Source organism: Gigantopelta aegis, chromosome 3, assembly GCF_016097555.1.
Source record: "Gigantopelta aegis isolate Gae_Host chromosome 3, Gae_host_genome, whole genome shotgun sequence".
Lineage (NCBI taxonomy): Eukaryota > Metazoa > Mollusca > Gastropoda > Neomphalida > Peltospiridae > Gigantopelta > Gigantopelta aegis.
Genome location: NC_054701.1, coordinates 26,471,750 through 26,497,375, shown reverse-complemented (window position 1 = coordinate 26,497,375; position 25,626 = coordinate 26,471,750). Strand labels below are relative to the sequence as shown.

Below are 25,626 nucleotides of genomic sequence, written 5' to 3'. Positions count from 1 at the left end.
TGCCTTTGTTCTAGATGATGTACCGGTAATATTCGCTAGTAATGGGGATGCTCAGAGTGATTTTGGGGACAGTGACATTCGTTGTTCCTGTGACTGCAGCCTTCTGTGATGTTGTTGGGTATGTTGCCAAGGTAGAAGGATCATCAATGCAGGTAAGTATCATCTTGTCAATAGTGAAAGAGTGCATGGTGATTTTTTGGATTTTTAATTTTATTCTATTGTCCCTTTTTCTTTTTGTCTTTTTTTTAATTTGATTTTATTTCTTCTCAATCTAGCAACTTCTATCTTTTGTAATATTTGCTGGCCAACTCCTTATCCCAGGCCTTGTCTTTTAATAATGATAAATATTGATAGGTGCTTGTTTATTATGGCCATCCTTGGCAAATCTGCCATTTCCCTTCAGCTTTAGCTGTTGTCTCAGTTCGGCTTTTGGAGCTAAATGTGTTTTCTAGATGAAGTGTCAAAATAACACCAACCAGTTGTTGTATAAATGTTCTGAAGTGTAACTATTATTAACAAATATTCCTTTCCTTTGTAGCCTGTTTTGAACCCTGATGGAAAAGCCTGCACAGACTGGGTGTTTTTGAGTCGATGGGCTGCCAGGTCATTTGAGTTTAAACGAGGCGAGGTTGTCTCATTCAAGTAAGTCATACTGGTTGTTAATACCGTGTTATATAGTCTAGCTTGTTCTACATCTGCCTATCACCAACAATAAACCTAAAGATAAAACTAATTTATCCTGTCCCTGGGATGGTGCCTATAAAAGAACCCTTGCTACTAATAAAAAAAATGTAACAGGTTTTATCTCGAAGACTATACGTCAGAATTACAAAATGTTTGACATCCAATAACTGATGATTAATAAATCAATGTGCTCTAGTGGTGTCGTTAAACCAAACAAACTTTATTTATAAAACTGTAGTTCATTCCATGATGCTAATAGTGTTGTTTAGAATTATCTATAAAGATTGAGTTACCCCTGTAATAAGTCTTAAGAATTATAGTATAAATCTAGGAATCCATGTGTACGTATTGTGCACGTGATGCGTAAGCCGTATCATAAAATATTGTTTGTTTCCGGTTACCTGACCGACCCTAATTTGAACCTGCCGACCCTAAAACTTTTTTTGTATATCCAAAAATGTTTTTTTAATATAACAACAATTTCCACGAACACATTCCAAAACTATCACAAGCACTAATTTGGTGTCATTTAGGGGGATAACCCTACTGTGTTTGCGGATGTATATCAGTGGTTTTACTGTCACAAATTTAGTTTTATTGGTGATTCGTTAGCCACGAAATGTTTTCTTCTAACAATTGATTGATGGAGTTTCTTCCCTTCAAACTGAAGTTCGGTAACTTTCGTGAGATATCGGGCGAAGAGTCGGAAAATTGTTTTCACGAATATATACGATCTTTTCCGATTTACTCTACATTTAGCGTAGCGAGGTGTTCCAAATAATAATAATAATAATAATAATAATAATAATAACTATATTTAATTATTTACTCCAGCGACAAACTGGCCTTGTAGAAATTTAGTGACCTTCTGATAAACTAGGGGAGGGAATGTTTACCGATACTGATGGAGTTTACTGCCAAATCAAATGATTAAATATGTCAGTAAGATCTCGATGCGTTTCGTTATTTTTTGTAAGTGGTCACTGGGAACTTCGTGGGTTTCCACTAAAAAACTGTCAGAATGACCATGTGTTTGACGTCCAATAGCCGATGATATTAAAGATAAAAATCAGTGTGCTCTAGTGGCGTCGTTAAATAAAACAAACTTTACTTTTCAACATTCGTTTGAGCATCCTGAGCATTTGTACTTGATTTCTATTCATTGGACCAATTGATTGCTTCAAACCAAGTGTGTACTTTAATACTAGATGCATACAGAATAAAACTAACATTGCAAATTATAAAATTGGTAAGTCTACCCTTTCTTAGATACACTAGGAAAGATAATATTCATAACATTTTTTTTAAATGTTATTGTTGGACAGATAAATATAGAACCCTTCTTTTCAGTTTTCTTTAAAATGTTATAACTTATTTACTAGTTTCTATCCAATTAAAGTTCAACCAAGTCTGTCCTGGACCAGTGCAGAAGTTAAGTGTTAGTATGAGAGTAAACCTTCTGCCTATTATTAAACAGCAAGGGGTCTTTTGTACGGTATATACTCTCCCACAGATAGGTTAGCACCATGTTGCCCTCAAAATCAAAATGCCTTGCCTTTTATAAATTTATAAGTTGCCAATGTAAAAAGAAGCCTTTAAACACACCTATGTGGATATTACTACATATTTCTTTGTTTTAAAAATTAAGTTATGAAATAGATATAGAAAATAAAATGGCCATACGGTTTTTTTCCTTTTGAAAATTGTATAATGGAAAAAAAGCCCTTATATTTAAAAACTGCAGATAAAATATGCCACCAAAACATCACTTTACCATGCCTTACTTCATTTCTAGGGAAAACACTGTGATGAATGATATTGTTGGTTTGCATAATGCATTTCTATACATGCAGAGGTTATTTTGGATACCGGTAGTCAACACCTTTATTTAATATCCATAAATAAAATTATTTTCCAAAATAAAATGTTTTTCCTACCTACCTACCCTATATTTTTCCAGCATGTAATAGGAAACAAGTTAAAAAAAAATTCTTGGCCTAATGCATATTGAACGATCACTGAGGAGTTTAGGAATTAATGTATTATTCAACATGCATCATGTATTGCGTAATATGGAAGCACTTCAATTGATTTCTATACAAACTTGTTTATGCATCATGCACTACACATTCCACACAACGTACTACATACACATGGATTCCTTGCTTAAGCATCATGTAACGAACTACAGTTTTATCTTTAGAAGATTTATTGTTGGTGACAGGCAGGTATAAAATTAGCAACCACAATAGGGACCTGCTAAATATAGACTTCAACAGTGTTTATGTGTGTGAAGAGAATGTCTTCAGGAGGTGTGCTTCATAGAGAGATGATACTGTGATCCAGGTAGCAGGTTTAACTACTTGTAATTTATTAAATAATTCATTAGAGACTTTTTCAAATTTTAATTTCTTTTAATTTTTTAAGAGCTAAAATAATTTATTATATTTATGTGATACAGAGCATTTTAATTGATTATATTTATGTGGTACAGAGCATTTTAATTGATTATATTTATTTGACATGGAGCATTTTAATTGATTCTGTTTATGTGATACATATACAGAACTTCACATACATTGTTTCTGTTTCCTATCTATTGCACAAGTTTATTTTGTGCAAGAATATATACCACGAGACTGCGTTCGCAAAATAAACAAGTGCAATAAATAGGAAGCGAAAACAATGTATGTGAAGTTCTATATATGTATCACATAAACAGAATCAGTTAAAATGTTTTTAATTTGTTAAATCTATGATCAAAACTCCTTTCATAGATTTACTAAATGTTAAGAATTATACTCTGCGACAGCCTTGTGTAATGTTTCAAATATGATGTGACGTAATTTGTAAATCGTATATGATGTGGGTAAATAAAAGGGGATAACTTCAGTAAAAACAAAAAGGGAATTCCCCATTTAAAAGTTTCAGTCCAGATCGCACATATGTGTAATACAAAATACATTTATCACACAGTTTCAAAATGTCTTTATCTCTATAGTAAGATTGAATAGGTATGTAATAAAAGGCAAATCTATGGATTTGTCAGAGAGGACTGTTAATTAGCATCTGATGGAATTCTTTAAGACCGTTGCATTAAGGCTACCGCAGACCTTTGCAACAAGGTGCAATTTTTGTTACATGCAACAAAAATCGTACGTCATTGCATTGTGTGCGCTAGCCTGCGATGCAATTTTTGTTGTATGCAAATAAAATTGCTCCGATCAAACATGTTTGATTTTATTGCATGTAATTGCATCTAATTGCACGCTGTCACAAACGTGTACGCCTTCAATGCAACAAAACGTTGACGCAGTAATTTAAACTGCCAATGTGATAGTGATCACATGACTCAAAATGGCAGCCTCCAGCAGCATGTGGTCTACAGAAAAAGAGGATGAATTAGTGGTAATGTGGCAGACAATGCCATGTCGTTTTGACACAGCATGAATATAGCAATAGGGCTAAAAGGAAGTTGTGTCTTGCACAGATGGACTCTGCGCTTGGAATACAAGATAGGCTATGTTTATATAGGTTTTCTACACAAATTGTGTGGTTATATCCTAAAGGACCAAAAAGTGTGTGTGACGAATTCAGTGCAACTTTACGTAAATTCAGTCTTCTACGTCATAACAAATATGTTGTAGAACATATCTCGATGACCACCGTCGAAACAAATATGGGGGAAAAAATGCCATTTTGACTGTCACATGATCACTGCTAGACTAAAATTGCTGGTTGTCGCAGGTGTGTGCGGATCAGTGCAATGAGAAAAAAAGTTGCTTGCAATCATGCAATTTCAGCATGCGACAAAGTTGCAAATGTCTGCGGTGACCTTACAGGAATGAATTTCACGTAGTTTAAAATATCTACAAAGACTGAGTTACCCCAGAAAATGATCTGAGAACTCTAGTACATGTGTAACCATCTTCAGAAGGTTTATTGTTGGTGACAGACAGGTGAAAAATAACATCACTCATATTAGAATAAAAGCAACATTTATTCACTGAAATGCACAATAATAGAAAAATTTAAATTAACAACGAAAATTTTCTTCTTCTCACAAATCATTGTTATATGGATGTCAGCATATATGTAGATGTGGTGAACAAATACATTCAGGCTCAGCATTGTGAATAAAACTATTTTATAATCAATGGATCACACAGTTTATTTGTTATTGTACATTATGTATTGATCAGTTGAAAAAAAATAATCAACAGTTATTGATTTTATTTTTTACACATCTGTATAAATGGAAGCTAGCAGCATTGACTGATTTTTTCTTCTCCCAGCAATGATTCATTCAGCAGAGATTTATTTAATTGCATTCATTGCATACTTTTAGAAAATTAAAATGATCAGCAATGATTTTGAAAATTAAAATGGAATATATTTAAAGAAAATGATTATCAATGATTTATTATTCATTCTCGGCACACAATTATGAAAACTGACAATTTGTCAGCAATGATTTTGATTACTTGTAATTAAAATCATGATTGTGATTTAATGGTGTAGTGATTAGCAATCAAATATTAAAGTACTTCTTAATTATATGTACATGTACATTTTTATGTACATTGTTGACAAAATCAACATCAGACTGTTTAGTACTATTGTAAAAGTTGAAGTTTACTTGTTTCAGCATATATTATTAGTCCACTACCTAACTATAGGATTCATATCTGCCCTTCTGTCTGTCTATCTGTCTGTCTGTCTGTCTGTCTGTCTATCCAAGATATAGTTTCCTGGATATTTTTTTCACAGTGCCTCAAGATATTGAACTGACATTATGTGTATAGCTTTATCATGTATTGTTACAGATCAAGTTTGACTTTCATAGTGATTTACCTATTTTATTTTATAGAGTTATGGCCCTTAATTTTTGGAGATATGAAAATTAATTTTCCAGACTTGTTTTCAATAAATTTTGTATTTAGCTTGATTATGTACTGTTGCAGGTCAAGGTTAACTTTCATGGGGATTTACCCATTTTTCACAGAATTATGACCCTTGAATTTAAGAGATATGAAAATTTGTTGGACCCAGTAAGGGACATGTATATTGCTTTAGCAGTACTTTCAGAATGCTTGTTTACTTTTGAATTGTGATGAAACATCTTCAAAAACTATTTCTGGTTGTGTTTTTTTGCTGAGTTGACGGGCTGCCTATCAATCTCATTTAGAAGAAGCAAGGTTGACTCTTTTAAACTTGCCACAAAATAGATGCAGTTTAAAATGAACAGAGGTGTTGTTAAACAAACATTCCTTTCCTCTTTCAAACACTAGTGTTGTTAGATACACAGAGGAGAACTGATTTATAGGTGTGCATTTGGTATTTGTAATGATAATGATATGTGATAAAATATTTTTTACGTACCTATATGTGATAAAACCTTGAGTAATTTTTGGTGTTACATGTTATTGATTTATAGACAAATAGCAGATTTCCTAGGTGATAAAAAAGCACAATCAAAAGTGATTGTTCTCTTACATATAAATTAACTTGAAACTGATTGCTCTGTGGTGCATAAGCTAACTGCAAGTGCTGTAAATAAGTTTTATTTGAGAAACCCATTTAAATATGTATTAAACATAGTTTAGGCGTAGTCCAGTGGTAAAAGCATTTACTTGGTGTGCGGTCAATGTGGGATCAATCCCCATCGGTGGGCCCATTGGACTGTGGGATGGTGCATATAAAAGATCCCGTGCTACTAATGGAATGAAGGTAGCAGGTTTCCTCTCTAAGACTATATAAAAATTACCAAATTTTTTACATCCAATAGCTAATGATTAATAAATCAATGTGCTCTAGTAGTGTCGTTAAACAAAACAAACTTTTTTTAAAATATAGTTTTTGAAGATATGTAAGAAATGGAATATATAATTTGTGTCCACTAGATAGCATTAATTTTACGACTTGTATACAATAAATGTTATCAGCCACTCAAGTACTATTAACTTTTTAAACCAGATATACAAACATTTCCTGTTTAACATTTTTGTAGCAGAATTAAAATTAGATAAATACAAGATCTTTCATGTTTTTTGTCAAATAAGATTTATATTGACAAAAAACATGAAATTTGCTATTTATTATATAACTTTTGGCAATTTACCGTTATTTTTAAAATGCCAGTAGCAAAATAGTTCCAGCTTTCCTATAACACATTTTAGAGTGAAATAGTGAAATTTTCACTCTAAAATATGTTAATGTCACTGAGTGACTGATAACAATTTTATTTCACTGACATTTTAAGATATTTCACTAAATGTTATATAATAAATATTTATTTTAAACATTTAAGCTGTGTTGCCAGAGAACCAGTACATCTAATCTTGTGTAATCATACTTGCAGCAGTTATGTCCCTTTTTATGCAGAACCTAATTTAGTTTGAGCAGCCGGCCTCGCTGGTGTCATGGTTAAGTCATTGGACATAAGGCTGGTAGGTACAGGGTTCTTAGCCTGCTACCGGCTCCCACACAGAACGAGTTTTAACGACTCAATGGGTAGGTGTAAGACCACTACACCCTTTTCTCTCACACTAACCACTAACTCACTGTCGTGGACAGACAGCCCAGATAGCTGAGGTGTGTGCCCAGGATAGCGTGCTTGAACCTTAAATGGATATAAGCACAAAAATAAGTTGGAATAAAATGAAAATAGAATGAGCAAGCTCCGACTTCATTAGTTTATTGAAGCAATTTTTTTAAAGAATTGCCATTTTGTTGTCCATGGAAGATTTTGTAAAAATTAAAATTAAAAAATACAAGTATTACACAACATACACTGTACATAGCAAATGTATTATATACAAATACAAAAAATATTGTTTTTGCTTTTTTTCAAATTTGATATAAAATTTTAGATAGTTTCAGATCATTGTCTCAATACAGCAGTATGTTCAATATGACAATGAAAATGGTAGTTACATTTATGTATGAGTTGTTTCTAAAACTGATTTTAGGGTCGTTTTTGTGAATCCTGAATCAAACATGGCTTTGTTTTGAATTATTTTGGCAAACAGCAATATAAGTATGAAACAGCAGAAATAGAAAATGATTAGTGCATTTTTCATAGATTATAATTATTTTTTTAAATTTACATTTATTTACAGCAGGATTTAAACCAGATTAAAAAAATTATTTAAAAATTTAAAAACAAATTATATTAAAAAAACAAAACAAATAATTGATATACTGTATGTAAAAAAATCTATATTTCAAAGCAGTGCCCTAATTCTGTGCCATGCATACCTTTAATACTAAATGTAACAAATTATTGCTGAAAGTAAACAAGTATGCAAATAACAGTGTACATATATGTAAAAAAAAGTTATATATTTACATAATTAATAACAGATTAAATCATCAAATATAATCAAGAATACATTCAGTGGGATAAAGCTCAAACTAGTATCATATATGTACATATTTGGCTTATATACATCCTGACAATTAATGCTAATCTGTTGTTTTCCATGTAGCCATTTATCTTATGTTTTCGTGTCAAAAACAAAGACACATTCTTGTTGAATTAATTAATTTTATCTATTTTTATTATTTGTAAAATGTGCAGTTACTGCGTAAAATTAAAACTACAGTGAAATACTTTTTAAATTAACAATTCCCCAGTTAATCATTAACCCCCAAAAAGAAACTTATTCTTGTTAATTTTTTAAAAAGAAATAAAATCCAATGTTAATCAAACATTTAGATATTCTTAGGGATCATTCACAAATGCCAACATTTTCATGAGCATACAAACTTTATTTTGGAGAGATGATAATGCCAGCATATACTTTTTAAAAACACACACATAAGCGTGCGTGCACATGCACGCACACACAAACTCATGCGCACGCACGCACACACACACACACACACACACACACACAATCAGCAGTCTTGATGTACAGTTATAAGCTGTGTAGCAAAAAAAGAGTACAGCTTTGTATGTTTATGAAAATGTTGATGGTTGTGAATGGCCCCTTATGGAAAGCACATAAAATGCATACATGTATTGAAAATGGTTACATTTTACAGTTTTTATAACATATGGTCATATAAAAACAGATAAATAGCTTCGAGATAAGCTCAGAAATTATCCCTAGTCTAGAAAGAACATTAAACTATCTTTAGTTTTAAAGTCATGTCATATATTACTCTTTAAATCTATGTACCAGTATTTGTTAGTTTTTGTGCTTAATAGAATTGAAGAACAAACGTTTTGCTTTCACATACATGTAATCTATGGTTTTGTTTTAGGGAAAAGTTAGTTTGTTTCGTCTGAACTATATTAATAGTCAATCTGTAGTATTTATATAGTCACAGGAGTAAAGGTGTTAATTTTACCAATATTTTTGCTTTGTAAATGGGTTGTGCAGGATGTGAGCTGGACAATAACTATTGCTAGCAATGTGGCTACTTTTGTAGGTAACTGGACAGTTTGTCCTAGCTAAACACAATGTAACAAAATATAGACATTAAATTTGCTAAGGTTTAAATTGGCTTTTTGGCAGATTTGTTAAGATTTATTCACCAAATTCAACTTTTATTTATATTTGGTGATTTAGTGAACAATTTCTTAAATGCTGTTATATGTTCTCTACACATAAGAAAACTACAGATGAGGCAAATGTTCAATTTTGTGCAGCACTTAACATATTTGTGCAATTATGTTATTTTTCTCTTAAATTTGTGAATTTGGCAGTAGAGCAGTCCTTGAGGAGCAAAGTTGTGGATTTGAAGGTTGGTAAAGATTTTCCAGGGGTATCTGCGCAGTAGTATCGCCTTTCTCAATAGGTGGCTCACAGTATCCTTTTCTCTTACGGAACTTTCTCACAAATACAATAACGAAGCACAGCACCAAGGTTGCCCCAACAACTGTGGCCACCCCAGCGATGATTTTGGGTGTGGTGATGGTAGTGATGCCCTTTTTGACTGTTATTTCATGCTCGGTGGTAATGTTTAAACAATGAACAACATAGTCATGCATGTACACAATGCAGATTTCATATGTAGTTAATGGTTTGAGTCCTCCAATGGTGCATCTGTGTATGGCACTGTTCAGATACAAAGTTTGTGAATCGCTTTGACTGCTTTCACGATAATGAAGTTGAAAGTCTTGTAAATGAAGACGTGGAATTGAACCTCTCCACTCAACTGTTATGAAGTTTTTAGAAATTCTGAGAGGAACAAGTTTGAGATCTTTTTGCATGACATGCAGTTGTGCAGAACTTACATCATAGCCCATTTGATTCCAGGCTTCGCAACCATACGTTCCTTCATCCGATTGTCTTAATCCACTTAAGAAAATGGCTGTCTCGTCTAAAAGAACAACCCTTTTGTTTTCCACAGAGGAATTAAGCACTTTACCTTTAGGTAAAAGCCAGTACAATTGAGGCTCTGGCACACCAATGGCCTGGCATTCAAGGTAAAGATCATCACCAATAGTAAGGTTAAGACTATCAGAAAACAGTGCCAGGGTGGTTGGTGGACAAAGAGGTGGTATTTGCTCTACTGATATTTGTCTGAGTGGCACCTGGAACTGACTTGTGGGTGTATCGCAAAGAAGTTTATCTGACGATTTTATGTAGATGTCTGTTATGTTGGCTTCAGCAAACATGATGAGTTCTTGTTTAATCCAGTACACATTGCAATCACAGTGCAGTGGGTTGTTGTACAAGTGGAGTTCATTTAGATCAGTCAAACTGTTCTTGACAGCCATTGGCAGTGACATCAGAGCATTGTTATGAAGAAAAAGCTGGTGAATATGAGATGTGTTTATAAATGTATTTGGATGGATGAAGATCAGCTTTTTGTTATCATGAATTTGTAACGTCACAAGTTTCGGCAAGTTAGTAAAAGCACCTTTTTCAATAACTCTAAGATATGGTTGGAAGCTCAGTGATATTTCTGTGATGTTTGAGTTAACAAATGCATTGGTTTCTATTCTGTTGAAATTGTTGAAATCTAACAACAGAATATTCAGCTCTGGGATACTCATTATACTTGATGGCACAGTTTTCAGATTATTGTGAGATAAATTAAGAAACTTGAGTGCATGTAGTCCTTTGAAACCCTCTGAATCAATTTTAGCAATAGTATTTGCTGATAAATCAAGGTGAACAAGATTAGATAAGGAATCAAACACTTGCTTGTCAATGGCATAGAGGAAATTTTCAGCCAGTTCAAGCTTTATGATAGATGAAACAGACAGTAGCCATATTCTTTTCAACTCTCTCAGAAAGTTATGATTAAGATTAAGTTCTTGGAGATGGTTTAAACCTCCAAAAGCATGAATTTCAATCTTCTGTAGTGCATTTTGTGAGAGGTCTAAAACGTCCAGGTATTTCAAACCACTGAAACTTCCATGTTGAAGTATTCTAATCGCATTACCATTCAGATACAAGTTTTGAAGTCTGCCGATATTATCATAAATTCTTCGGTTGTCAAGAGAATGAATTCTGTTGTGTGACAAGTCGAGAATTCTTAGGTGGGGTAAGACTGGAAGGCTAGATAAATTTTGGAACATGTTCTTTGATAGAATTAATGCCTCGGTGCGAAATGGAATATCTGATGGAAATTCTCTTAATCCTTGCTTGCTGCAGTTGACAGTTTGTAAATGACCATTAAAATTGGCAAAGGTTGCCTCTGAGCATATGCATCTCTCTGGACACTTGGAGCTGACTGATTGATTTCGAGTGACATCAACACTACATGAGGTAGACAGAAGGAAAAAGACGAGCACAAACCCCTGTAGGCTCATGCTGTGAAATTTGTCATTGTATTCTGTAAGAATAATGTCAAATGTTCCTTTCCTTGCTGTTCATTTTTCTAATTCAGTCTTGACTCTGGCATTGGTAACTAGAAAGGTTTATCATGGTGGAAATATTTATTTATCCAACACCAAGGCTAACATAAAAATTATTTCTCTTCGAAGAATTCATGTTATCACTTTGTCATAACATTTTTTTTTTTTTGAATCTAAAAACAAATTATGCTTTGGGTTTTTTCATCTGTCACCATGGAATTTCATTGCTGTATATTTCTTCCTTTTGTAGGGTTGTTTTGAATTGGTCCATTTCCCATTGTTCTCTGTTTATTCCAAAATATTGACAGGTTTGACATGTCCTTTGCATTTACAGAACTTGCAGTATGTTCAGCTTTTATCCAGACAGTTCCTTCACAACTTCACAAAGTTGTTTTTCCTTTTTTAATCCTGATTGGTTATGGCAGTGATGTCTATTGTGTTGCATCTGTAAAATAAAGCAAAATGAGAAAATTAATTATAATAATTTTGTTTATTGATATTCTTGTGTCAGAAGCACAATAAATAGCAAGGAAAATTGCAACTCAATTTTTTTTTAAAATACAGAAACTGTGTATTCGTTATAAACTATGCTGATAAAGAAATGTGATTTTCTTGATGGACCAGTCATTGAAAACTTCATTTTTCTGTAACTTACCTGTTGTTATATCCATACTCACAGTTAATGATAGTTTACTTACCCATTTTGTAAAACTTTACTGAAAACACAGCAAAAAAATAGCATTGTCCACCATGTTTGAAAAGATTTGCTGTGAAACATGCATGTTTAGAGAAATCAATAACCACAACAGCTAATCTTTCTGTTCATGCTGTGAGGTCTGTAATATTATTTTTTCACAAGCGTGTTTTAGTAGTCTACATAATGCATATGTTTTTCATTGGTATTTATCTCACATCAGTAACTACTGCTTTGTTATGATGATGAGCTTCAGCAGTTTATTGATGTTGCAACCGGATAGTCTGCAGTATACATATTACAATATATTTGCTAAATGATCACTGTAACATGTTACTCCGAAGTAATTGGTTGAAATTTCCACTGTAAAGTGCTTGGGTCTTTGTCTGAGCTTCAGTGATTTGTACAATTGTTTTTCATCAGTGGACCCTTTAGGTTATTTCCTGAACATTCCAAACAGTGTTCCATGACTGAAATATCAATCACAATAGTTGTGCTGTCATTTTTTAGGAATGTGCATGTAAAATATACCTTACTGTTAATTAGTAAGAGTACCCAATGTGATTTTATTACATACCTGTTGGTGAGAACATTATTCGTTATTTTTGATAACACATCCTTGTTTACACATGTATGTCAGTTAACAATTTTAAGACATACAATTGGCTGCTTCTAGTTGATGACCAGGTCACCAATGCTATACATCCAATGAAAAAACAGCACAATCGAAATCGATTACACTGTGACATATAGTTAACTTGACAATCATTTGTCTGTGATGCGTAAGTTAGCTACAATTACAAGGGTTGTAAAGCACATTTAGTTGAAAAAGATGTTAAAATTTGCTTAAAACCTGGTTTTTGATATGTAAAAACTAGAATAATACATTTGTGTCTGTTAAATACCATTTATGTTATAACTCGTTGTTTAAAAATGTATTAAACTCATTTTCGCTCATTAGATACATTTTAAAAGAACTTGTAAGATAAATGGTATCTAACGGCCACTCACATATTATTCTATAGGTATGCAACAGTTATTGGTTTCTTATCTTGCTGTCTCGACCAAATGTCACATATTACAGTATATTTCACATATAATGGAATGATCAAACAAATGAATGAATGAATGAATGAATGTTTAATGACACCTCAGCACTAAAATACACATCGGTTATTGTCACACCTAATAAACACATTATTGAACTTGTATTCCTTTCCTTCTGAATAGTTTATAATCACAGCCATTTATAATTGAATATCCAATAAATACTTTGATGTTTTCTCTCCAGTATCATCATGAAATCTGTATACATCAAGTTCAGTAAATTTATATTTGTGAAAATCCAACAGTTTAATTAACTTACAATGTTAAAGTATAAATTGTCCCACTATCCAGTGATTTAGACTGCCACACTGGTTGACTTGAAGTCTAGTTTTCGCTTATCTCTGTTGGAAAGTAACAGATGTGTGTGTAAGCCGGCCTTCCGTAAACCTAGTGTAAACACAATTGGCTGTCTATATCTGTCAGCTGCCCATTGATTGAACTTAATAGACTTGTTTTCTTATAATTGTCCATCACTGATAACCAAAATGCATTTGTTATTGTTTGTATTAGGACAAACAGAATGGTTAGTTTCAAACGCTAAGTCCATTGATCCCTTGTTTTAGTGTAATTTAGAACACCAGAGTGTCATGTTTATGACATGGTGCATTCTGCATAGTTTGGTAGTCTCTAGGTTCTCAGCTCTCTCCAGTTTCTCATTGCTCTATGTGTTGTATTGTGTTTTGTGTTGTTTTGTTATAATGGCATATCCTTAATGTGGTGTTTCCTCTAATGCAGAATGGCATGGCATCCCCCTTGCTGTGTTTATGGCCCACCCAGTTAAAGTGTTTACGCTCAACCAAAAATATGGTTATCAAGTTGATAAAATTGTGTGTACAAATGTATAGTCAGATATAGTTTGCCATCACCAATTTAATATTTTCCCACTGTCCTTAATATCTATCACTATTTACTCTTGGCCTATTTTTCTAGGTAGGATTGGGTGCCAAAATTGTTTTTGTTTTTTTTAGATAATACATTATTCTTTTATTTTTTATCTATTTCTTTTAAAAAAACAGGCTTTATAAATTGACCAATGTTCTTTGCTTCAAACCAGCTGATTAAACAAATTGTCTGAACTTAATTTATTTTATACCATTATTATATCTGCAGTGTTTGTTTTTTTCCTTCCTTTTCTTTCCTTATAATATTAAAAAACAAGTAGATAAATAGAGGTTACTACCAGAGTGTTTTTCGGTATCGTCAATATCATATATTAGGAATACAAATTGTATCATGCGAGCCTCTGGCGAGCATAGTACATTATTTTTAATCCTAATATATATTGACGATACCGAAATACACGAGGGTAATAATCTCTTTATCATATAATCTCAAGCTTAATACAACGTGTTTTTGTAAACTGTACACGCAACTTTAATTCCAGTCCGCCATTACTAGATATTCAAATGACGTAAGAATATGTGGCGTGGTGTATTTTTGAATGGAAATGACGTCAAACTCGAATGACGTCATTTTGGATGTCCTTACATCAAAACAAACTAGGGCTTAATATTTTTTGTTTTTTGAATTCTGGACAGCTTTCAGTGTCAAATTGCCATTGAAATGTTTTTATTCAATGACTATGAATGCATACGTCAATTATGGAGTGTCACACAAGTATGTTTGCTTAAATGTTAATAAACCTAGTGACATGACCTCGATTAATTTACATCTAATTTGCAAAGTTATCAAATTCTTAAAGTATGTGATCTTAAAAAAATCACATACTTTGATTGCACTGAAAATTTAAGATATTATATGATAAAATAAAATATCATGTGACAAGGCCATTAATAAAAAGGTTGGGTCAAGTAACAGATTTTTTTTTTTTTTAACAATAACCATATGTGAATATTTTATAAAGTTTCTATCTTTTTAGTTGGTTTTATTAAATTTCTATTATTAATAAGATGTATGATAGGAAAAGGTAACAAAATACTTTCAAAATAAATCATGTTGGATACTGATAACAATTTAAAAAACAATTTTCTCTCACCTGCGGCTGCAGTTTCCACATCAAATGTGGTTATAGCAGTGAATATTTTATGAAGTATTCTTTCATTTTTTTTGTTTTATTAATTACGATTTTTATAAGATAATACATTGTATTTTATACATTAAGGAAATGTAACACATTTTTTTTTACACAGATCTTTTAAAATACTGGAAAACTTATTCAAAACACTTCTATCTCACCTTTCGAAGCCATTATTATCCCACAGCCTGTGTATTGTAGTACCACAGTGGAATGATGATGGAATCGTGTGACTGTATTGGTTAGATACTTGAGAGACACCATGAGTAACCACTGCGGTCTGTGATTTGTGTTTCAAGTTGCTCTATCAATTACCATTAATTGATGAAAGAGATCAGGTATAATGCATTTGGTCGTCGAAGCATAAACTTTGTTTTACCATAACCATGATTAACACATTTATTGATCTGTTGTAGTAAAGATTCAGCCAATCATTGCTCACAAATCCTTTTACTATCATCAAGGGTTAGCTGTATAGTGTACAGTATTGTAAATAAATTGTTCTTTGTGATGCATTATTTCAGTTTGTTTTTGTTCTTCAGCTGGACAAAAAAAAAAGCATTTTTACATTTAAAAAAACTCCCAACCTTTTGCATTGTACATTTTAATTATTTTCCAACATCAAAATGGATGTAAACTGGCCTGTGGGGACAGTAACTGTCCACGAACAAAAATTTGGTTTTGTGTTTCTGAAAAAATTATTCACCTCCGACTAAATGTATTTTACATTTTATTTAGTTTTGTCTATGTCTTTCACACTGATCATCCTGACTTAATGGGATGGAGGTGAAGTGAGGAAGGTGGCAGAACCCCCCCCCCCCCCCCCAACCAAAATTAGAGCACAGTAATGCCACAGATACCCCCAAACAGAAACTCCTGGTTCAAATCCTACAGTATATATAAAGAGTAAATATTATGTAATGTAAGTACATGTATGACATATCCGACGTTATTGTTTGGGGATACCCGTGAGTAATGGAAGGGTCTTCTCCAGCTAGATGAAGAAGTTACATTTAAATCAATAATGCACATTTTGGTATTTTTGTCTGTGGGTGGAAGTGACTACCATATCTGCCTGTCCCCACTTGGTAGTGCAGCCTGCTTATTTGCATGTACTTGTGCTTATACCTAATTTAGGTTTAAAAGTTCTTTGAATAATTTTATTAGAAGTACAATGTACCTGGTACCATACACTGAACAAAAAAAAAAAAAAAAGCAAATATTTCAATATATTTATTATTATTTTCAATTCAGTAAATAGGCTGTTAAAATGTCATGAGTACAATGTACCTGGTATCATACACTGAATCACAAAAGAAATTCAAATATTTTAAAATGTATATATTTTTTTCCGTCAAAATGGGCCTGTAATGTTCACAAGACATTAAAAGTTTTAATAGGCACAAAAACTATTGGGATTCAAACTGAATAATTTAAAATAAATTAAAGAAAACTAAATTAACGTTTGCATTTCTTTTGTTGATAAAGGGACAGACCCTAGTTTTTAAACACTGAGGCACATTTTTTACAAAGACACTAGTTTGAACCCATAATAATGGACACAAAGTTTGGTTAATTTACAAACCTGTAACACATTTGGATATAACAGAGTGAAACGAGTTTGTGACATAACTGTTGTTTTTCAAACGCACGTGTGTTTTTAAAAATATGAAAAATGCATTTTGTGATGTTAGAAACATCAGGGTGATCAGAAATACTTTGGTTCTGCGGAAATGAATAAACTAAACAATAAACTATAAGTAATGTTTGATTTAAGTGATTATAAATGGCTCTAATTGTGAAAAATATGTCTTAGTGTTTAAAACCTAGGGTGTGTCCCTTTAAGTGTATTATTTTACAAATGATGTGCTTTTGTTCTGATATATATTAAAATTTAATTTTTTCATCAGACATGTACATCTAATTAAAATGAATCCAGTAAACACACTGTTTCACACCACATAACAATAGTTGTGCATTATTTATAGGTTTCTGATTGGGTTGTTTTTATGAACACTAGACAGTCATACTTTTTGTGTAGTTGAGCTCGTACTTTAAATATTTATAACAAAATAATTAGAAACAATAAAATTAGGCTGCAATCATGTTTTAATTCTTTTCCGATAGAGCACAGAATTAAGAATTATTTATAACATTTCCAGAAATGGTATTCATGTGAAAGCTAATAAATCCCAAATGTTCTATTTTATTGAAACAGTTGCAATAATGTAATATCCCTATGGTGTTTTAATAGTATAGTAAATATTATATTGCCATGACATCACCCCCCCAAAAAAAACCAACAACAAAAAAAATAAACAAGGAAAAACCCAACAAAATATATGGTATGATAAAACAATTCACAACTCATTTCATAACTTTAAAATAAACACCTCTAGTCTCCAACTTAACAGGAGACAGGCAGCAAATGCTGCTCAAAGTGAACCAAATATGCTGATAAAACAGTCATATATATATATATATATATATATATATATATATATATAATGTATTTTAAAATTATTAAATTAAACATTACACATTTTACTAAAATTCCTAGAAAGTTTTTATTATTTTTTAATTATTTTTTGTTTGTTTAAATTACAGTATATATGCTGTAACAGGGCCGTTTCCCCCACCCAAAGCTTACATGTTATTACTGTACTTTTAAAGGTATTAATCAATAAAGCTGTGAATGCAGTCAACCAGCCGTGGCTATTATAGGATGAGTGATTGTATCATATCTCATTAGCTAGATCCTTACCTGGGGCATTATTTAAGAGCCGGATTTCACTGAGTGGTAGACTGCTCACCTAAGATGTGATGTGCCATTAGCACAGATCTTCCTTAGTGACCCCATTATTTCCTGCACCCTGAGACCAATTTCACAAAACACTGTAAGCCTAGTTTTGCACGTAAACGTAAATCTATGACTAAACCACAATTCTTCTTATTATAGTACAACAAGTATAGTTTGAAGAACACACATTGCATTTGGTTTGTTCTTAAAATGCTCCATCTTTCGTAATGATGTAATTTTCTGCTTGAAATAGATTTCAAACACATATAAATGAAGGCCCTGTATAACTACTATAGTTGCAGACATAAACTTACGGTGTTTTGTAAAATAGGCTGACTGACCTCGGTGGTGCAGTGGTTAAACCATCAGACTACAGGCTGGTAGGTACAGGGTTCGCAGCCTGGTACTGACTCCAACCCAGAGCAAGTTCTTAAGAGCTCAATGGGTAGGTGTGAAGCCACTACACCCTCTTCTCTCTCACTAACCACTAACCAACTAACAAGTAACTCACTGTCCTGGACAGACGGCCCTGGAGAGACAGCCCAGATAGCTGAGATGTGTGCCCAGGACAGCATGCTTGAACCTTAATTGGATTAAAGCACATACAAACTTTAAAAAAAAAAAAAAAGGCCTCTGGAACTGGCAGATCAAGGTTGATGGTATGTGCAGTCTAATTAAGGAAAGTACATATGAAAAATCCCTTGCTGATAATTTAGATTAGTTGCCTATAGTATATAGTAGCAACAGGTTTCCTCAATACAGGACTGAGGTATTGATAAACATTCCATTCCCTTTAATTACTTTACTGGCTTGTTTTGTGTGTGTCCACAGACCTTTATGCAATATTTATGATAGCTTTGTTGTGAACTTGTGTAGAGTGCAGTTGCAGGCTTTACTATAACTTTACTATCGTAGTAAACAGATGGTGTTAATAGCTGGTTGTGCGTAAATGTGTCCTATATTTAACAATTTAAAGTGTCAGTCTGGGAAGTAGAATTATAAGGGGCCTGCATTGGGAAGTGGAATCAAAACAATTTAGCAACTGTAAGCATTATGAAAGTTAAGATTTTGCTTTTCTGAATATATTCAAATTATTTCTGTAAATACACTAAACTTTAAAAAAAAATCTGTTTATGACACTGGTTAAAATTATTTGCCATAAGCAACAAATAGTTTATTCACATTGAACAAAAGTAAGGGGAACACACTAAAACCACATAGGATTCTCTTACTGAACAGCAGCATGGAATCGTTTTATGTGCACTTTCTTACAGACAAAACAACACATTCTATTGTCTTTGATATATTAGTTGTGAGACCTTAGCTGGTTGGGATATGGGGAAAAAAATCCTCACAGGACTCATTGAGGGTGATCTATCCTAAACCCACTACACTTCAAACAAATCCTTTAGTTCTGAGGTAGATCCTACAGCCTTCCTTAGTAGATATATGGAGTTATTTTCAGTTATTGCCTGTAATTAAAGCTGCTGTGTTAAAGCTATATACGTACTTCCTGTCTGTGTGAAAATTACATTCCAGCATTAAAGGCACCTTGTTACTAGTCAGAAGGATTAGTCTATGTGGCAGCATTCATTTCATTTGAACTTATTTTCGTGCTTATATCCAATTAAGGTTCAAGCACTCTGTTCTGGGCACACATCTCAGCTATCTGGGTTGTCTGTCCAGGACAGTGGGTTAGTTGTTAGTGAGAGAGGAGGGTGTAGTGGTCTTACATCTACCCATTAAGTCATTAATATACACTCTTGGTGGGAACCGGTACCGGGCTGCGAACCCTGTACCTTATATCCATTGGCTTAACCACGACACCACCGAGGCTGGTTTTGGCAGCTTCAAGTGTCTTTTCTCCTTTATTAAAAGAAAACCCCCCGAAAATTCCCAAAACCCAAACTTGTCTATTAAACAATAAGAAAGGAAGGAAATGTTTTATTTAACGACGCATTCAACACATTTTATTTACGGTTATGTGGCGTCAGGCATATGGTTACGGATCACATAGATATAGAGAGAGGAAACCCGCTGTCGCCACTTCATGGGCTATTCTTTTCAATTAACAGCAAGGGATCTTTTATATGCACCATCCCACAGACAAGATAGTACATACCACGCCTTTGTCACACCAGTTGTGAAGCACTGGATGGAACGAGAAATAGCCCAATAGGGCCACCGACGGGGATCGATCCTAAACCGACTGCGCATCAAGTGAGCGCTTTACCACTGGGCTATGTCCCGCCCCCCTATTAAACAATAAAGTGCATTATATCTATTTCAAAAAAAGAAAAGAAAAAAGAAAACAAAAAGTTTCTTTTCACCAAAAGATAGAGAGAAATACTGACAATATTTAATAGATGTGTTCGATGAGTAGGACTAGCATATGATAAAATAACAGTATCAACAGAATTTTATTTTTAGGAGAAGAAATAGGTCCATTTATAGGTATTGATCCACTGATCCATCAGACCGCAGATGAATATTGTACTATTGAGCTACATCCCATCTTTTCCCTATTGAACATTAACAAATTGTTATATTATTTTGATCTGTTTTAAGAGAAGAAAATATCTTACTAAATTAAGTTTTATTTTTATTTTTTAAACCTGTTCATTGCCATATTCCTTTCCTAATTCAATTTTACAATGCTTAAAAGTGACAGAAAATGGGTAAACAGTTGTTTATTTTGATATATTTATCAATACCTATTAATGAAATTGAATTATTTGTGGTTTTGTGGTGACTGAAATGACAGAAGGTGTTAATGGAATGATCAGGATGCTACTGGAGAAATACATAGCATTACTGGAAAGGGCAGATCAGTGCTGGAAAGGATAGAGCATTAGTGGGAAAGGTAAAACATTGCTATAATAGGCAAAGCATTGCTGGGGAAAAGCTGAGTTTGACTAAACAAACATGATGCTATTGAAATGCAAGGTGGTGATGGAATGGACAAGGTTGGTAAAGGCACTGACACTAATTATGAGCTAGGACAATGCATTGTTAATGAAAGCACTATCAGATGCCTCTAGCACCATTGACAAATAACTGCATGTACTCTTACATTCTATTAAATTATAATTCAATGTAGACACCAAAAGCAGATCTTCTTGTCCTGTTCCTTGCATTATTCATGTGTTTAACTATGATAAATGGCCTGCTGTTTAAATATGTTCTCCATCTTACAAGCTAAATAAACAAATTCACATTATACAACTGTATCTGCATTATATTGATACTGTTTGCACTTTATTTTGGATTGATTTATCCATCAATAAAGCATCTTAAAGCACCTTTTTCTTCTTCTTTTTTTATCAGTTTGTACATGTATGCTGTTAATTTCCATAAATAACAAAAATATTATGTATTGGTGTTATTTGTCTTTCAGAAGGTAGTACATAATTGCATTTCATTTTAAGATTTAATTTGGTAATTTCTCATGAAGATGTCATTGTTTTGCTGCCCATATACAGATAATTTTAATGTGCTTGTTTCAGTAGAAAACAAAATGGTATTTCAATTGGGTTTTTTAAATTGTATTATTATTATTATTATTATTATTATTATTTATTTTTTTTATTTTTTTTACTAGCATTCTTTAATCTTTAATACATATAACATTTGAAAATTAGGATTATTCAAATGTGACCTACTCATAACCTAAAACCATAGTGTATAAATATATATACAAATATAGTTCTTATGTATATATATATCTTCATAATTGGAGTATGCAGATTTAATGTTGCATATAGATATTTATTAGAGCATAACCCAAAATCATAAAGTAGAAATATGGAAATACATTTGTTATGCATATGGATGTTTATTGGAGCATACTAAACCTAAAATTATGTAGAAATATGGAAATATAGTTACGTATATGAATATTTATTGGATGTTAACCTAAATTCATAAAGTATAAATATGTCATTCTTATACATATAAATGTTTATTGGAGCATAGGTAGCATTGTTTAATGCTTTGGTTTTTTTATTCCTTGTTTCAAGATACAGCCTACTGGCCCATAACCAGGAGGAGATTGGGATAATTCTCCCCGTGGGAAAGAGAGTTCCACTCTAAAGGGTAAAAATAATGCGGTATATACACATAATAGGTCAGATATCTTGTAAAGATGAAGCTATGAAGAATAGCAATATTCTGTTACAACATTTAACATGTCCAAATAACATTTATAGGGTCAATCCATCTCAAATCAGCTAATATTTAGGGTTGCCAACGCGTTTAGGTCTTAAATTCATTTGAAATTTGTATCAGATATTCCTAACTCATTCACATGAATAAATCTGAAATTTGAGTTCTGTATTCCAAATACTTTTTGAGAAATGGTCTGTTTGCTTAGATATTTGCTGTCCATGGTAGGTGTTAAATTTATCTAGAAAATGGCCATCGTCATTTCCCTGTTGTATTTTAAGTCCATTATCTTAGGAAATAATGTACATAGAAAGATTAAATTTTGTAAGAGTATTATAGCAGACTGGTAGCTTTCAGTAGTTACACTGAATACTTAGATAAAACTAACAAATCTTTAAAATGCCATTTGATCTTACGAGCAGCCATTTTTGAGACACCAAAAACAAGTACTGTCTTACATTCAATATTACACACATTCATTTAAAAAAAAAAAAGTTTCTCTGTAAAGTCCACTCCAATGCTTAGTGAGTGCTAAAATCATGCATAATTAAAAAATAAATTTCCTAAGAAAGACTTATATATGAATAATGAAATTTGGTACAGATAAACTACATACCATTAGCTATAAAATGAGATGTTTCATGATTTTAACAGTATACCCACATTGTTTTGGGGGGGGGGGGGGGGGGGTCATCGAAAAAGCCCTCCAATTTTGTTTTCCGATTTCAGAAGGATGGTATTCCGTAATTAATTGTTACATAGTTGTAATATTTAAGATTTGTCTCTAGGCATTCAGTATGACAATTGAAAACTATCAGACCTTTATAACCTTCTTAGTTTCCATCCATATTGTTATAAATTTATGTACATTATTTGCTGGGATAATGGGACTTGAAACCTAGGATAAAAAAGATGGCGCCTTGTCAATATTTCAGATTTATGTAGATGACTGAGGAATATTTTGTATAAATTTCAAGTGAATTTGAAACCAAAGTGTGTGGGGCATTTGTTTATTTGAAATGGTTATATTGTCTGCAGTTTATTTCACGTGATGGATCAAATAAATGTTATTAATGAAACCAAAAAGCGTAATTTAAAAAATCTTTCGAAAGCAGCAGAAAACATGCCAGGATAGCACTAAAGATAAATATTCCAAAATATTTGAGGGGGTGGGGGGCATACCTCCCATCACAGGCTTCGCTTGTTCGGCACTTCCCTTGTCGGGTTACGCCCTCCCCACAAAGTTTGTCTGATTCAATATTGACCCCCCCCCCCCCCCCACACACACACTTGATACGTTGGTTACGGGCTTGACCTATATCAAACTGTCATTCCACATAAATAAAGCAACAGATTGTTTAATACATTGGCAGGGCATTGACATTAATTTATACACTATACCAGTATGACATTCTTTAATACATAGACAGGGCATTGACATTAATATATACACTATTCCAGTACAGCATTTTATATAAATCATGTCAATAACGTATATACATTTATACTGTAACTACCAGTTGTGATAAGGTATGTTATATAACATCACTAATATAGCAGGTTAGTATGACACACAGCAGGGATGATGATAGGCTGTGACTACCAATTGTAATGTAGTATGATGTTACACAATATCACTAATGGAGTGTGTCATAAAGCCATCACTACCAGTGTGATGCAGTACATGTATACTATTATATGCCACTTGCAAGTACAAAGTAATAAAATGCAGCACCATATGTTCACATTACTCAATAATTACCTTTGTAATGGTTTTACTTTAATAAATCAATACACTTGTTGATATTCTAAAATGTTAACTCTAAAATTGATATACTCAAAATATGTCTTTCTTGTCTATCTATTTCTTATCCATGACACTGGCAAATAAATTATGTTTTATTATATGAACGGTGTCTTTATTTTAATAACTTTGCGAAATTTTAAATAAGAAAAAATTACCATTGTATACATGGAACTGGTATTGTATACTGTTGAAAAGATGAAGAATACTACATGAGTGACCATTAGATACCATTTATCTTACAAGTTGTTTGAAAACACAATTATTTAATGAGTGGAAGCAAATTTCTAAACTAAACTATATAAATAAATGGTATCAAATGGATATGATTGTATTATTCTATTACTTACAAATCATCAAAGCGCTCGCTTGATTCGCAGTCAATCTTTCATATGCACTATCCCACAGATAGGATAACACATACCACGGCCTTTGTTATACCACTTGTGGTGTACTGGCTGGAACGAGAAATAACCCAATGGGCCCATTGACGGGGATCGATCCCAGACCAACCTGGAATCGAGCGAGCGCTTTACCACTGAGCTATGTCCTGCCTCCACCCCACCCCACAGATCTAAAAAGTAGGGTTAGTTTTGGGTCTGGCCTGGCAAAATATAGCTGTATTAGCTGAGTTGCCTTAGTGATCATTCGTCTGGGGACAATAAAAAAAAGAAGAAGAAAAAAGTCCATGCCAAAAGAAGGAAGAAGAAAAAAAGGAAGATAGTCTGAGAGAGATCTAATGCATCCAGATAGAAGTGTGGATCCATTTTCCCCTCTCCTTTCTGTTTTAAGTGTGTGGGTACTTAAATAATTGGAGAGTAATATAATATCACACACAAAAGTGTTTATATAAAAAAACACCAAAAACCCCTCCAAAACACCTCCACTAATTGCTAAGATCTTCTATCTTGGTTTTAGTAGTACCATGCTAAAAAGTTGATGTGATGATTAAGGAAAGTAATTTTGGTTTATACTCTGCAGAGCAGACTGACATTTACTGTTGAGAGCCAAATAAACCGTTTACAGCTTATTGGTTTAAAAATACAGATGTTGGTAGGGAGTTTTACAGTAGAAGACATTACTTCAGTCAAGGATGCATGTAATCAGTAGATCGTTCTAGCACAATCATGCACACATCAAGTTCTTGTATTGTTATACACATGCACCAAGCATTATTAAGGTGCGATCAGACAATTCAACTTGCAACAATTGATCGCATTTAATTTACTGACAGTAGAGAAATAAAACGAGTTTTAATTGTTGTAGTACATAAAATGATAATGGGCAACATCGGGTTTTGAACATAAAATCACTATGATCTTGAATTAACTATACATGAATCAAAAACACAATGAACCATCTGTTATAAACATTAAGAACATATTATTTTAATTTATGATCACATGATCACAAATGTCACGTATACAAATGACACAAGTTGACCCTTTGTCCTACTACTCTAAGAAGGAAAGTTATTACTATTAACATATGCATTGACTGTTATTGTTATCAATACAGA

At 32.8% G+C, this 25,626-nt stretch overlaps 2 protein-coding genes across 4 annotated transcripts in view; one reads left to right on the top strand and one right to left on the bottom strand.

Moving 5' to 3' along the window:
* The window catches only part of LOC121367777 (mitochondrial inner membrane protease subunit 2-like), a 90,913-nt gene continuing 65,287 nt past the window's right edge, over positions 1-25,626 (top strand). For both annotated transcript variants that reach the window (XM_041492142.1, XM_041492141.1), the window contains exons 1-2: positions 1-152; positions 539-642. In XM_041492142.1, the coding sequence (XP_041348076.1) occupies positions 42-152; positions 539-642 (215 nt within the window). In that variant the 5' untranslated portion in view covers positions 1-41. The remainder of the gene's footprint in view (positions 153-538; positions 643-25,626) is intronic.
* The window catches only part of LOC121367776 (leucine-rich repeat neuronal protein 1-like), a 41,900-nt gene continuing 24,201 nt past the window's right edge, over positions 7,928-25,626 (bottom strand). Inside the window, exons 1-2 of one of the 2 annotated variants that reach the window (XM_041492139.1) lie at positions 15,501-16,310; positions 7,928-11,948 (exon numbers count right to left, since the gene is read on the bottom strand). In XM_041492139.1, the coding sequence (XP_041348073.1) occupies positions 9,380-11,458 (2,079 nt within the window). In that variant the 5' untranslated portion in view covers positions 11,459-11,948; positions 15,501-16,310 and the 3' untranslated portion in view covers positions 7,928-9,379. Of the gene's footprint in view, positions 11,949-15,500; positions 16,311-25,626 lie in introns of those variants that run through there. The other variant, XM_041492138.1, reaches the window with a different exon arrangement.